Below are 13,736 nucleotides of genomic sequence, written 5' to 3'. Positions count from 1 at the left end.
CTTTGTCCCCAGGTACGGACGAGGAGGATGAAGGGGATGATATGCTGCTACAACACAGAAAGGAGTTCTGGTGGTTCCCCCATATGTGGAGTCACATGCAGCCTCATTTATTCCACAATGTCACGGTCCTTGCAGAGCAGATGAAACTCAACAAGCAATTTGCACTGGTAAGGTTTGTTGCATGTCTTCTATGCCTGGGCTAAGCAACATTCGGCACTCCAGATGTTGTGGACTGCATCTCCCATAATTTTCTTACAGCCATAATGCTGGCAAAGCACAAGGAGAAATGTAATCCGTAACATCTAGGGAACATAGGAGTCAAACTAATATTGTTTTAGAAACCTATTAAAAAGAACACATCTAGATTTCTAGTATAAATACTCCAGAAGAGTTAGACTTCTCTGCAGTGTTTATAAGAACCTTTGAACCAGAGGCATGTTTACATGTGCTGTATGTATTACACACGCATCACTGCTTTAAGGATAGGATTAGTAGGTTTTTAGCGCTGTCCGTGTAGTAAAGTAGGCAGGATTGACATCCCAAACCAGAGTCTCTCCTTCCTGGTCGTACGTAGTAAGTATACAGAAGAATGGGAGCAGTGCCTTGAAAAAGTCCTTAAATCTAGGTCAGTATCCAACGAGAAGAGAGGACAAGGAGCAGGATATAGTGTAGTAAGTAGATTATTGATTGGAGAAAACAAAAAGGAATTGTACTTGGTGTATGGAGCTGATCATTGGCTCTGATTTAATGTGTCTGCGTGGTATAATCCCCAGCTATGGATATAAACTTGGTATCTTGGTCCAATGGCGGTAGTCCATTAAAACCTAGATTTGAGGACTTTTTCAAGGCGATGCTCCCCTCTTCTGCATGCTTACTGCTTTAAGTATACTGGTGTTATTGAACAACATATCTATGACACTATAGTCACCAAAACCACTTTAGCTTAATGAAGCAGTTTGGGTGCATAGATTATGCCTTTGAAGTTGCATTGCTGAATTATCTGGCATTCAGGAGTTAAATCACTATTGTTTCAGTTTATGCAGTCCTAGCCACACCTCCCCTGGCTGTGAGTGACCTATCCTGCAGGAAAAAATAGTTTCGCTTTAATTAGAGAGAACTTACTTTAAAAGGTGTGTTTTTTTTTTTTTGTTTGTTTTTTTTTAAATCTCCTGCTCTGTAAATTGAACTTTTATTGCATACAAGAGGCTCCTGCCGGGTCTAGCAAGCTAATAATAGAGTAAGAGATAAGACATTTTAGTCTAAACAGTATTTGCAATAAAGTGTAAACATTAGATGACTCTTTACAGGAAGTGTTTAGGAATGCTGTGCAAGTCACACGCAGGGAGGAGTGACTAGGGCTGTATAAACAAGGTGATTTAATTTCTAAATTGCAGAGAATTGAGCAGTGAGACTACAGGGGCACGATTTATACACCAAAACTGCTTCATTAAGCTAAGGTTGTTTTGGTGACTACAGTATCCTTTTAATAGGACTCATCAGGGTGTATGCATGATATATATTAAAAGCATTTAAAAAAAAAAAAAAAAAAAACCTCCTTCTGTAATTATTTGTACCTGGATTCTAGCTACATCTCTGTTTCTCTGTTTCCTTCGGCCAAGAACAGACTGTGAGATCTCAGGAATTCTCCTGTTCATCTGAATGGGAGGCAAGGACTGTCTTAAGTATAAATGTCAATAAGAACAGATTGCACAATTTAAACTGAAACTGCTGGCAGTTTTTTTCATTGAATTTGATAGTGTCTCCCTCTCATTCTCATATGTATATATATATATTGACAACAAGCGACTGTATTCTGTATTCATTATGTGTAAGTAGTAACTTTTGCCTTCAATAGTAGCATGATACACATGCATATAAAGAAGCATTTAGCTGTATATTTTTCGCTAGATGGCCAACTGATTTCTATTGGTAGTGAAAAAAGAGACTTGCCAAGCTCTTAATTATTATTGGTTTTATCGGTTTATGGAGAAAAGTACCTTCACGTGATGCCCCACAACACACACGTTTATGGTTATAATTCTGCTACCTCGACCAGCAAATATTTAGTGTCCATTTTGAAACCTGTTGAAATCAGTGGGAGACGTAATCAGAGTTTCACCTAAAAATGCTCAAAATATATATTTTGAAACCCTAAATGCAAGGATATCAACGGGTTCAGATCTAAAGATCCCGAAGCATAGTACTAGAGAAAATAAACAGTTGTGCCCTGTCCTCTCTGTGATTTCCAGTCTTAATTAGGAATGCAAAGCGCATTTCTGCTAAAGCACAAAGAACCGAAGAAAAGGCGTTCGAAAATTCAAAGCATCACCGCAACCCCTACCTACTAATAACTTCAAACCAAGTCTTAAGGGTGCTTTTCACTTACAGAAGCAATCTGATTTAAGTGAGGATTATGGATTTCATCCATCAAGCAGTTTAAGGAAATTAAAAGTGTGTTCATTAGTAAAATCACTCTGATTCCTAGGTTGTTATGGCAACACTACAGTGTATCTGGCAACTTTTGCCTGATCCTAAGAGAGAGGCATTCCAATTAGATTCAGAGTTCATAGAACAGTGGGTTGAATATTATAGATCAGACCAGGGGTAGGCAACCTTCAGAACTCCAGATGTTATGGACTACATTCCCCTGATGCTGACCAGCCCTATGGTTGTAAGAGCATTATGGGGGATGTAGTCCACAACTCCTGGAGTTCCAAAGTTTGCCTACCCCAGGAATGGATGTGTAAACTGATTGACACTAAATCATCAATCATTTTTCCAGTGTCTCATGTCTGCATCAAACACCATAAATTGTATAATGGTACCTCAATTTTTTTTCAGTGGTTTATGGATATTTATTTTATTTTTAATTACATTTACTGTGGGAAACGTGCTCTCAAGCAGAGCTGAATATTAAACCCCATAAGAACATATAACTTGTATGACTTTGACAAGCTTTGTATATACAAAAATAACTGTTTAAATTGAAATGTTCAAAGTATGCATTTCAGAGAAGATCTCCTATTATATACAGGTTGCGAAGAATAGTGGAAAAAACACAGCCTCTAAATGTATATTGTTTTATTAAAAATAAACTACTTTTAACTATTAATCTGCTAGATTGCTCATCTTGAACAGATTACAAGCCCATCCTAGTGTTAAAAATCTGTTAAATCTAGGACACATTTACAGACAAGTGGTTTTGATCTTTTAATATATAGACAGATCTACTACCACTGTTGAACTGTGACTACACAAGTGTAAAGTACAGCAGCCATCTGTTATTAGTCAACGGGAAACCCGACAAAACAGACGTACACTTGGACGTATTTCAAAGCTGTCCCTTTTTTCCCTTCAGAAATACCCCGTCCTTGCAGTCAGATGCAGTGCTTGTCTGCTTGTCTATGGTTATATTGTGTTTGTGGACTGCATGGACATAATGTGGTTTATTAGGGAGTACGTTAAGAATGGACTTCTAATGTAGGCAGCCCCTTAATGGCTTTTTCTAGGCACCTGGTAGCACAATTACAAATAGCTAGGAAGAAATAGATAAAATACAAAGACCATCCAAACCAGTAATGATATGCAGTTTCTATGGGGGGAGAGGGAGGTGTAAAGACCGTAATGCACCAGTGATGTATTATCACAGTGCCTCTTTGGGTATTATTCCACCAGAAGACCTGGGTCCACACCAACAGCCTCAAATGACTAATCCAACACATGGGCCATCAGTTGGGAGCCTCTGATCTTAACAAAAATATGCATATTTAGAAGATTTATGCTAAAATAATCACCCCTCCTCCATACATGTACCTTCTGTCTTGCTTTTTCTTCCTCTTACACACAAAATGCTTTATAAAAATGCTTTATAAATACAGTTAATAGTATTTTTCAAGGCATTGTTGTCTGATACACTGCCTTGGTGCAGATGAGTTCCAGAGAGTAACCTCATTTTTATTAAAAAAATTTTTTTTTTCATTTTCCTCTGATCACTTATATTAGAAGCTAGAAGAGATATCGCAACTCTTTAAGTACTACCATTAATTTAATATTACCCACATATAGACAGCAATTAGCTGCACTGTTGTGCTTTTTGTACTATGGAGTGTCTTACTCAAACACCGTGAGTTAGGTAGGTGTGTGTGTCTTGTGAATTTTTGTTTGTGAAAAAATGATTGCAGTGTTAATACTTGCTATTGGTAAGCTGGGAACACTCCATCCTCTATCAATCTAAGCCTTTTATTTGTGTATGATACACAGACTGTAAAGGAGGCTGGAAGGGCAGAATTAATAGGGCCCTTAGAAAGTTTATTAGGATCTAAATTGTCTCTGCTACTAAGCAATGGTTTCTGGGCTCCACATGTTTGTTGACAAGCCTTTAAAATCGCTGCAATATTTTTAATTTTTTTTGTAGTAATAACTTTGTTGATTAGATGTACAGGTTAAACACAGGCTACTAAATTTTTCCTGTTAATTTTTTTTTTCTTTTTTATGCATCAACTCCCCCTGTGACAAATGACTTGCTATGGCTGTCATTAAATAAATTGATTTGCCGAATCCCTTGTTGTGAAAGGGAAATGTTGTAAATTGGAGAATTGCTTGCTAATTTGGCCTAAAATGTGTACTGTTAGTTCTGTACAGTTTCTGTTGTATTGATTAACCATATAGTCATGAAAAATAAAGGTTTCTAGAATACCTGAAAGTGCAGTGATACATTACGACATAGCTATGTGCATGTTACACTTGGTATCTTCTAAGCCCATTTCTCCACTGAAGTACAATTTCAATAAATCACTCGTTTAAAAATCATGTGCTTTTGTAACTGCTTAGTTTTAGGAGGTATGTAGATGTAACGGATTGCTGTAAGTCCACTTTCTTTTGCAGGAACACGGCATCCCTATAGATTTAGGGTACGCAGTGGCGCCCCATCATTCTGGCGTATACCCAATTCACAGTCAACTCTATGAAGCCTGGAAATCTGTGTGGAGCATACACGTTACCAGCACTGAAGAGTACCCACACCTACGGCCAGCTCGGTACCGAAGGGGTTTCATACACAATCGCATCATGGTACGGTATACCGGTAACTTTTAATTTGAGTGGTACTTTGCAAAGGATTTTAATAATTTTGGAATAACTTTAATATATTTTTTTAAATGCCAACATATCAAAAACGAATATATATATATATATATATATATATATATATATATCTTAATATGTGAAAATATTTAAATTTTTTTGAAAATATTATCTCACAGGTATGAAACCAAATCTTGTTTCATCCCTTTGTTCAAAATGGAACTTTGTTTACACTAAAATGTCCTGTATGGATAAGACCTATTTGTTCCTTTCTCCCCTACCCTTCTTGAAGTGTTTATTTTAAATATTTGTAAATGCTGCTTATGTGACCGTGACCTGTCAATTTTATGGTAATGTAAAATAACATTATAGTCCATAGTTTTGTAAGGAACATATAAGTATACTTGGCCAATATGGCGGGTTAGTTTCCAGATCACCTTTTTTTTTTTTTGCTAGTGCATACAAAAGTCTCTCAGGTTGTTTACATATCATGCAGTTTATGTATATATAGCGTTCAATCGACCTACACTAAAATATGTAAAAATATATCTATTTTTTAAAACCGCTACCACTGAATTTATTTATAAGTTTAAAACCGCAGAGATAGTGGAGATTCATCATCTGAATATAGTGGATAAATGCTGTAAATTGAAGCACTGAAATGCAAATTATTAGTAGGATATGCTACTGGACGTTAAATCTTTAGAGTGTCTCCTCACTTGCTCCTTGTTGGAAGCCATCCTCAATTTTCTTGGAACAGAAGCTTTGCTTTTCTGCCAACATTATACTTAATTTGAAGGCATGAAACTGTCCCAGAAGGCATTCTTCAGAGGCCCATCATGTATATGACACAATATGTGAATTTATGCTTCAGAAAAATAAATTTTACTCCAAGCACATACCTCCCAACTTTTCCAATAGACAAAGAGGGACACTTTAATTTTAAGGGTGTAGGAGGGGGGGGGGGGGGGGGGTGGTCAAAGGCTACCTGTTCTGAGAAATATTGGGCAACTTTCTAATGACAATTTGTACTAAAATGTAATTTTCAATAATATTTACATAGACTGAATTCTAATCACATTTATTGTAGTTTAAAGACATTACTGTGAGTATTATGGCTGTGGAGCTCTGTTATACACTAAGACACCCCAAGAACATAGAGCTCCTAGAAAAGAGACGTGAAGACAAAATAGAGGGTCACGTGGATTTGGGCCAAAATAGGCACTGTCCTTATAACTATGGACATTTGGGGAGGAATGCAAGTACCATGATGACTTCAGTGATTTCAAGTGGCCATGGTAACCAGAGTCTATATGTGTATGTGTTCACAATGAAAAGATGCACATACAGAGTTAAACCCCTTTGTTGCTGGAGGTGGACTGTAATGGTTATGAAGCTTAGATTAACCATTTAAAGATAGTGGCCACTGTAGAGTAGGATGGAGTAAAGGAATGCATAGAAAATCATTGTTTACTTATATGTACGTGTTACAAAAAATACACTAAGGATATAATACCATAAGATATTTTTTTTTTTTTGTTTTTTTTTTTTGTTTCATGCTTAAAAAGAAAAATAAGATTAGAGATTAATCCGGTATCCGGCATAATCCGGCATATTTTCACATGTCAAGGAGTTCAAGCTTGCCAATATTCAGATTTGTGTTTTTTTTTATGGATGACTAAGCTTTCCAGAAGAATGAAAACTGCTATAAACATGACCCATAAATTCCAGAAATAACAATTCTCTTTTGAGAATAGAAATCAAAATATATATCTAGAGATCTTTTATAAAAGTGAGAAAGCTATCCAATAAATCATAAACGAAGGCTTATATTTTTGTAGAAGAGCAAAGTGTTTTAAAAGAATATTGGATGTGTATACTTAGCCACAGAATTGCAAGATGCCATTTTGACTTTCTCCTTCCATATAAAGGTTTTACCACGGCAGACCTGCGGGCTCTTTACTCACACCATATTCTACAATGAGTACCCTGGGGGCTCCAAAGAACTTGATAAGTCCATTCGCGGTGGTGAACTTTTCCTGACTATCCTCCTTAACCCGGTGAGAATATAAACCATTTATATTATCTGTTTGGGTGAAAATACAAACCATTTATATTATCTGTTGGGGTGAGAATATAAACCATTTATATTATCTGTTGGGGTGAGAATATAAACCATTTATATTATCTGTTTGGGTGAGAATATAAACCATTTATATTATCTGTTTGGGTGAGAATATAAACCATTTATATTATCTGTTTGGGTGAGAATATAAACCATTTATATTATCTGTTGGGGTGAGAATATAAACCATTTATATTATCTGTTTAATGCCATATCCTTGTAATGCACTTAAATGAGTGGGTAAACATCAAAACCGGGGTGTCATTTAACTGTATTTGAAACCTGTACCTCTTTGATCCTCCAAATATGATTTTCACATGTTAAAATAAATCCAACAATATAGTCACATTTGCATTCACAAAATATAGTATTTCTCATAGACATAGGACATTGAAACTCAGACCAGGCCTTAAAGGGAAGCTGACCCTTTAATAGATATAGCAGCTATGCAAACATGCATGCGTTTTTAAGTGTGCATTCTTTTCATTGTGGGTATATGTATATATTTCAATGAGAAGTCTTTGTAAAAAAAAAAAAAAAAGGTGCTCTGGGCAATTTCTTGCCTTTTGAGGTTAGCTCCACTGAGGTAACCAACAAGGAAGTAATAGGACTGGTTGCCTGATTCACAGCCAGGGGACTGTAACCAGGTTAATTTGTAAAAAATAATAAATATCTACTGATATCTGAAATTTTTGTAAAATGAAAAGAAAAGGACACACTTTCCACATATACAGGAATAAAGCAAGCTAAAGTGATGTAGGGTTCCAGAGTGTACCTTTTAATATACAGTATTCTTATTTGAACAGAATTGGACAACCTCTGTCTTTTTGTTTTTTAATGGTCTTTAAGAGCTCATTTGAGAGTCAATGAAATATAAGGTGCAATGTACAGTACAGACAGAACACCTGTTAATGTAAAGATAGATGCTTGGAATTTTATGCAGAGACTATCAAAGCCCCCAACATTGTGCAACTAGTGAGGTTTTTAAAAGTCTAAATCAACATGAACATTCTATGGGTTTTCACCACTAAAATATCAACAAAGTGACCTTGGTGCAGTGGTCCTCTCATTTTAACCCTCCAATCTAAAACATTGCTGTTTTGTTGAAAATGCAATGTTTACAATGCAGGTTTAAATCCACCTGTCTTCCTTACAGCCGCAAGAAGCATTGATGTGCATCAGGTCCCTAATGCTCCTGTATGTTTTACCATTATTTATACGGCTCAAAACCTTTGGTAATACAGGTTTGCATTCCAAATGCTTTATTGTTCCTTTAAGTGACACTTTTCTAAATCTCCAGCATTGGATCTGCCTACACAGATCCAGTTGTTTTAGTGAAACCGTTCAGGGGGATGAGCTCCTAAATCAATTTATAGTTTCTTGACCAGATTATTTCCCAAATTCCAAATTGTGGTGAATTGAAATCTGAATGGCCAAATATCTAAACTGTGACTAGAGGGAAGTTGGAGAGGTGTTCCACATCCGCTAACATTTTTATTTTTAATTGCTACAGTTTGGACTTTAAGGAATAACATTGCTTGTTTTGATCCTCCCTGTAATTATAATGATAAACTAATAGGCATACCAAATAATACCAAATAGAAATCAACTGCAATGCAAAATGCACAGAACCAGTTATGGATGCTGATCTCCATGTACTGTCCCCTAATACATAGGGGAAAAAACTATTCTCAGAAGAAGAAAAAAAAATAATAGAACAAATCCATTCACAGCAAAGGCACGCTAAAAGCAGTGGAAAAGTGTTATATAATTTTTTTTGTAAAATAGAAACCGGTAACTGTCAGACTATGCAGATAGCCATAGCTGAAACCGGCAGTGTGAGACTTCATAAAATGGTATGCTTCATCGAACTGGCTGATAAGCTGTCCCCCTGTTCATCAACTACCGTATCAAGAGAGACATTCAGTGATTGCCATCTGCTGTGGGTAAACGTGAAATGCGTGTGTTTGCTTTTAAAGAACAGCCTCCAACATTGTAAATAATTCATCGAGGTAACAATAAGAAATGTTCAATCTTGTGTGTGTGTCGGCATATATAGGTTAGAATGCACACACCCTCGCGTCCCCATGAAACTGCTCTAAATAAGGTTTATTTGGGGGGGAGGGGATTATGGTGGGGGGGGGGGGGGGTTGTTGGTTTTTCTGTCTTTCTATCACTCTGCAATAATGGAAAATCCTTGACAGTTGATCATTAGAATTAGGACAAGTCCTTCACAGACTATACTTTCACTTTAAAAGACGATTTGACAGTCCCAAGATAGCGGAGGTTCTGAATGCATTTTTCCAGCCTTGCCATTTTTGTTAAATGTAAATTTGCTATGGTTGTTTCGAGTCATGTTGTGTTTTGAACACCCACGGTGCTAGCAGACCTGTCATGAATCGGTCCGCAGGCTGCAAGCAGTTGTTTGGTAATTACCTGTCCATATAAGTACAGGGTATATTGCCACCTGCAGTTTCTTATTACAATGCTGAAGTCAGGCTCAACGCATTCATGTTTCACCAGAAGCCGCCCACTCTTATGTTTGTTGCTGTATGCAAGACAATACACGACTACTTGTCCCTCTTTTATCCCCCTTATTCTTTTTAACTGTTTGATGGCATGCAAGGCAGTTTGTCAATTCTGAGTCTATTAAGTAAATATATAAAGTATTTTTGCCCTGCATTATACAGCACCTTCCAGTGTTTAAAGGGACACTGAAGGCACCCAGACAACTTCTGCCCGTTGGAGTGGTCTTGGTGCCTTGCCCCTCTCCCCTTAGCCCTGTTAGTCAAAACAGGTTTTTGGAGAAACCGCAGTGTTTTGATTACAGGGCTCATCCAACCTCTAGTAGTAAATAAAGTTTGGGTGCTAGAAAGTCAATGTATTTAGAACAGGTAGAACTCCTGTAATTTACTAGATTTATAACTGCTACACACTTAGGTGCAATCCCAATTCACCAATCCAGCATAAAATGATAATGTAATAATAAGTGGAGCAATATTAAATGTTGCAATTTAAATATATACAAACATATTGGGTATATTCTCCCAATAGGTGGCGTTTGCTTAGAATTCATGGAACATGTAAAAAAGAAAATGGTTTTTAACAAAATCTACACACGCTGACACACACGCGTGCACACACGCGCGCGCGCGCACGCGCTGACGCGCGCGCGCACTCGCGCTGACACACATGCGGCTAGATGGTGGTTTTAACACTATAGGGTCAGGAATACATGTTTGTGTTCCTGACCCTATAGTGATCCTTTAATGTTGAGATAAAAATGAACATTCATAGGATTGCACTTTACATTAGACAGTTGTTGTGTTCAATAAATACATGGGATTATTTATGTACTTGGGTATAATGCCGCTTTGGGTTCTCAGAAGTGCTGCAAAAATATGTGAATATAGTTGGCTTAAGAATCAATAAATAAAAAAATGATAGATAATGTTATCTTTATTAACGTTATCCAAAATCAAATTCCAAAAGCTTCACAGAGTAGCACTAATAGGAAGGAGTTGTATTCAAAATCACGTATAGCATTTCAGCATCAAGCCTTAATCATGTATAAGACTTGACTCCGAAACGCTGAACATGATTTTGTTCTCATGATCCCGAATAAAACTCTTTCCTATTTGCACTAATCTGTGAAGACTTTGAAATGTGAATACGGAGGATCCCTTCCATGATGCTCCCGGTGTGGTAGCAGCCACTATTGGATTCCTTGAGTGCAACACTATCTTTGGCATTGAACATTTCATCCTGTGGATAATTTGCATCACAAATAGAAAGCGGTGTATAGATACAGTATGTAGCTATATCACCATGGAAGATCTCCAGGTGCAGGCCCTGACACTTTAGATCAGGGGTAGTCAACCTTTTTATACCTACCGCCCACTAATGCATCTTTCTTCATGGTAAAATTTCCTAACCTCCCACCAGTGCTGCAGTAACTCAAGCTTTTTAGCGCAAGTGTCTTCAGATACTCTGGTAAATAGCCACAAGCATATTTTGGGTTTTTTCAGACGTGGTTTCTAAATTTGTTGCACAATTTAACAACTACTTTTACGCTTACCATGTTTTGATCTGCACTCAACACAGTGCTTTCCCCCCTCACCCCCTATCCCTTTTTTTACCAAACACCAAAAACAACGCTGTATTAGCCTTCTTCTTATTTATCTTCCTTATATTATATCAAGAAAGGGTTACAGTGGGCAGGCAGGGGGAGAAAGGGTTACAGTGGGCAGGCAGGGGGTGAAAGGGTTACAGTGGGCAGGCAGGGGGAGAAAGGGTTACAGTGGGCAGGCAGGGGGAGAAAGGGTTACAGTGGGCAGGCAGGGGGAGAAAGGGTTACAGTGGGCAGGCAGGGGGAGAAAGGGTTACAGTGGGCAGGCAGGGGGAGAAAGGGTTACAGTGGGCAGGCAGGGGGAGAAAGGGTTACAGTGGGCAGGCAGGGGGAGAAAGGGTTACAGTGGGCAGGCAGGGGGAGAAAGGGTTACAGTGGGCAGGCAGGGGGAGAAAGGGTTACAGTGGGCAGGCAGGGGGAGAAAGGGTTACAGTGGGCAGGCAGGGGGAGAAAGGGTTACAGTGGGCAGGCAGGGGGAGAAAGGGTTACAGTGGGCAGGCAGGGGGAGAAAGGGTTACAGTGGGCAGGCAGGGGGAGAAAGGGTTACAGTGGGCAGGCAGGGGGAGAAAGGGTTACAGTGTGCGGGGGACAGGGGGAGAAAGGGTTACAGTAGGCAGGCAGGGGGAGAAAGGGTTACAGTAGGCAGGCAGGGGGAGAAGGGGTTACAGTAAGGGGGTTAGGCAGAGAAGGGGTTACAGTGGGGAGGGCAGGCAGAGAAGGGGTTACAGTGGGGGGGGAGGAGGGCAGGCAAAGAAGGGGTTACAGTAGGGGGAGGGGGGCAGGCAGAGAAGGGGCTACATTGGGGGGGTTGGCAGAGAAGGGGTTATGGTGAGGGGGAAGGGGGGCAGGCAGAGAAGGGGTTATGGTGAGGGGGAAGGGGGCCAGGCAGAGAAGGGGTTACGGTGGGGGGGAACGGGGGCAGGCAGAGAAGGGGTTACGGTGGGGGGGAAGGGGGGCAGGCAGAGAAGGGGTTACATTGGGGTGGGGGCCAGGCAGAGAAGGGGTTACATTGGGGTAGGGGGGGGGGCATTTTTTGGGCTCTGTGCCCTACCTTCATTAGATATCCCTGGTGGTCCAGTGTCTCCCCGGTGGTCCGGTGGGATAACTCTTCGGTCTGAGCTCCGCCGGGTGCAGAGCTGCAGACAGTGTAATAAAAGTCTCGCGAGCTCCCAGAGTGTTGCCATGGTAACGCTTTGGGAGCTTGCGAGACTTCTATCACGCGGTCTGCAGCTCTGCACCCGGCGGAGCTGCAGACCGGAGCTGCTGGGCAGACTGACTGGAGGGAGCCCGGCAGCCCTGGATGTGTGGGTCAGCGCGACCCACTGGGGATCGCCCTGCGACCCACCAGTGGGTCGCGACCCACACTTTGGGAACCGCTGCTCTAGAGGAACGGTTGTTCTGCATTTAGTCATTTTCTGTTTTGTTTTTGTTTTTTGTTTTTTGTGTGTGTGTGTGTGTGTGTGTGTGTGTGTATAAAAAAATTTTTTGTGTATAGAATTTATTTTTATTTTTTTTTTGCAATTGTGGACTTTTTATTGGCAAAGGATTCTTTACTGTAAGAACAATCAAGATGTGGAATGATGTGCCTAGCAAATGGTTTTCTCAGATTCAGATATCAAATGAAAAGGATATCATAGATACTATGTGGAGTACCAGATTTTAACTGAAGGGGAGTCTGACTGCTATTTGGAAGAATTGATTTCTATTTTCCCCCAAATTGTCAGGCACTTCACTTTTTCCCCCCAGTTTATGTTACTTTGTAGCTATATAAATGTTCTTTTTAATAATGGTAAAATCATATAGGCACGTGTGAATCATAAGCTTTTTCTCTTCCTAAATACAGACTTCAGTTCCTTGACAAGTTGAATGAGGCTAATTCAAATACAAAGGTATATCATCGTGGTGCTGCTATTTCTCCAGAGTTCTCCTGTTCTTTTTAAACCAAACCCCTCTTACACAGCTGTGCAGAAAACATTTTCGTGTTATGTATTCTCCTGAAAGAAAACTGCCAGGAAATGTGAGGAGTCTTATAATCAAGATGAAGATGAGCGTAAGGCTTGCATGTGTGAATGTTCCCTCTTCACACCTCAGCAGCAAGATTCAGCAATTGTTGACTCACTGGTAGTCAAGTATTTTCGTAACTGTCTGAAAAGGATCATAAACATAGAACAAAACACTTGAAATAAATTAAATAAAATAAACTTGCTTTGTAGGATTACATTTACAATAGTCCCCTTCCATACGTGCCTTTTGTATGTATACATTTGTCACTTTTGAAATCGATTTATCCCTTTCATTTTACTAGTATTATTACTTGTAAAGCACCCACATATTCTGCGGTGTTGTACAATGGGCATAGAAAACATTATTATAACAAGGCAATTTTGATACACAGGAAGC

The 13,736-nt window shown here is 39.2% G+C and overlaps 1 protein-coding gene across 1 annotated transcript in view; it reads left to right on the top strand.

Annotated features, from left to right (window-relative positions):
* The window catches only part of NDST2 (N-deacetylase and N-sulfotransferase 2), a 160,926-nt gene that overhangs the window by 133,117 nt on the left and 14,073 nt on the right, over positions 1-13,736 (top strand). Inside the window, exons 4-6 of the mRNA XM_063434870.1 lie at positions 13-167; positions 4,885-5,070; positions 7,014-7,142. Of these exons, the coding sequence (XP_063290940.1) occupies positions 13-167; positions 4,885-5,070; positions 7,014-7,142 (470 nt within the window). The remainder of the gene's footprint in view (positions 1-12; positions 168-4,884; positions 5,071-7,013; positions 7,143-13,736) is intronic.

The sequence above is a fragment of the Pelobates fuscus genome, chromosome 10, assembly GCF_036172605.1.
Source record: "Pelobates fuscus isolate aPelFus1 chromosome 10, aPelFus1.pri, whole genome shotgun sequence".
Classification (NCBI taxonomy): domain Eukaryota; kingdom Metazoa; phylum Chordata; class Amphibia; order Anura; family Pelobatidae; genus Pelobates; species Pelobates fuscus.
The sequence above is the reverse complement of the archived record's forward strand: the minus strand, read 5'-3'. Positions and strand labels throughout refer to the sequence as shown.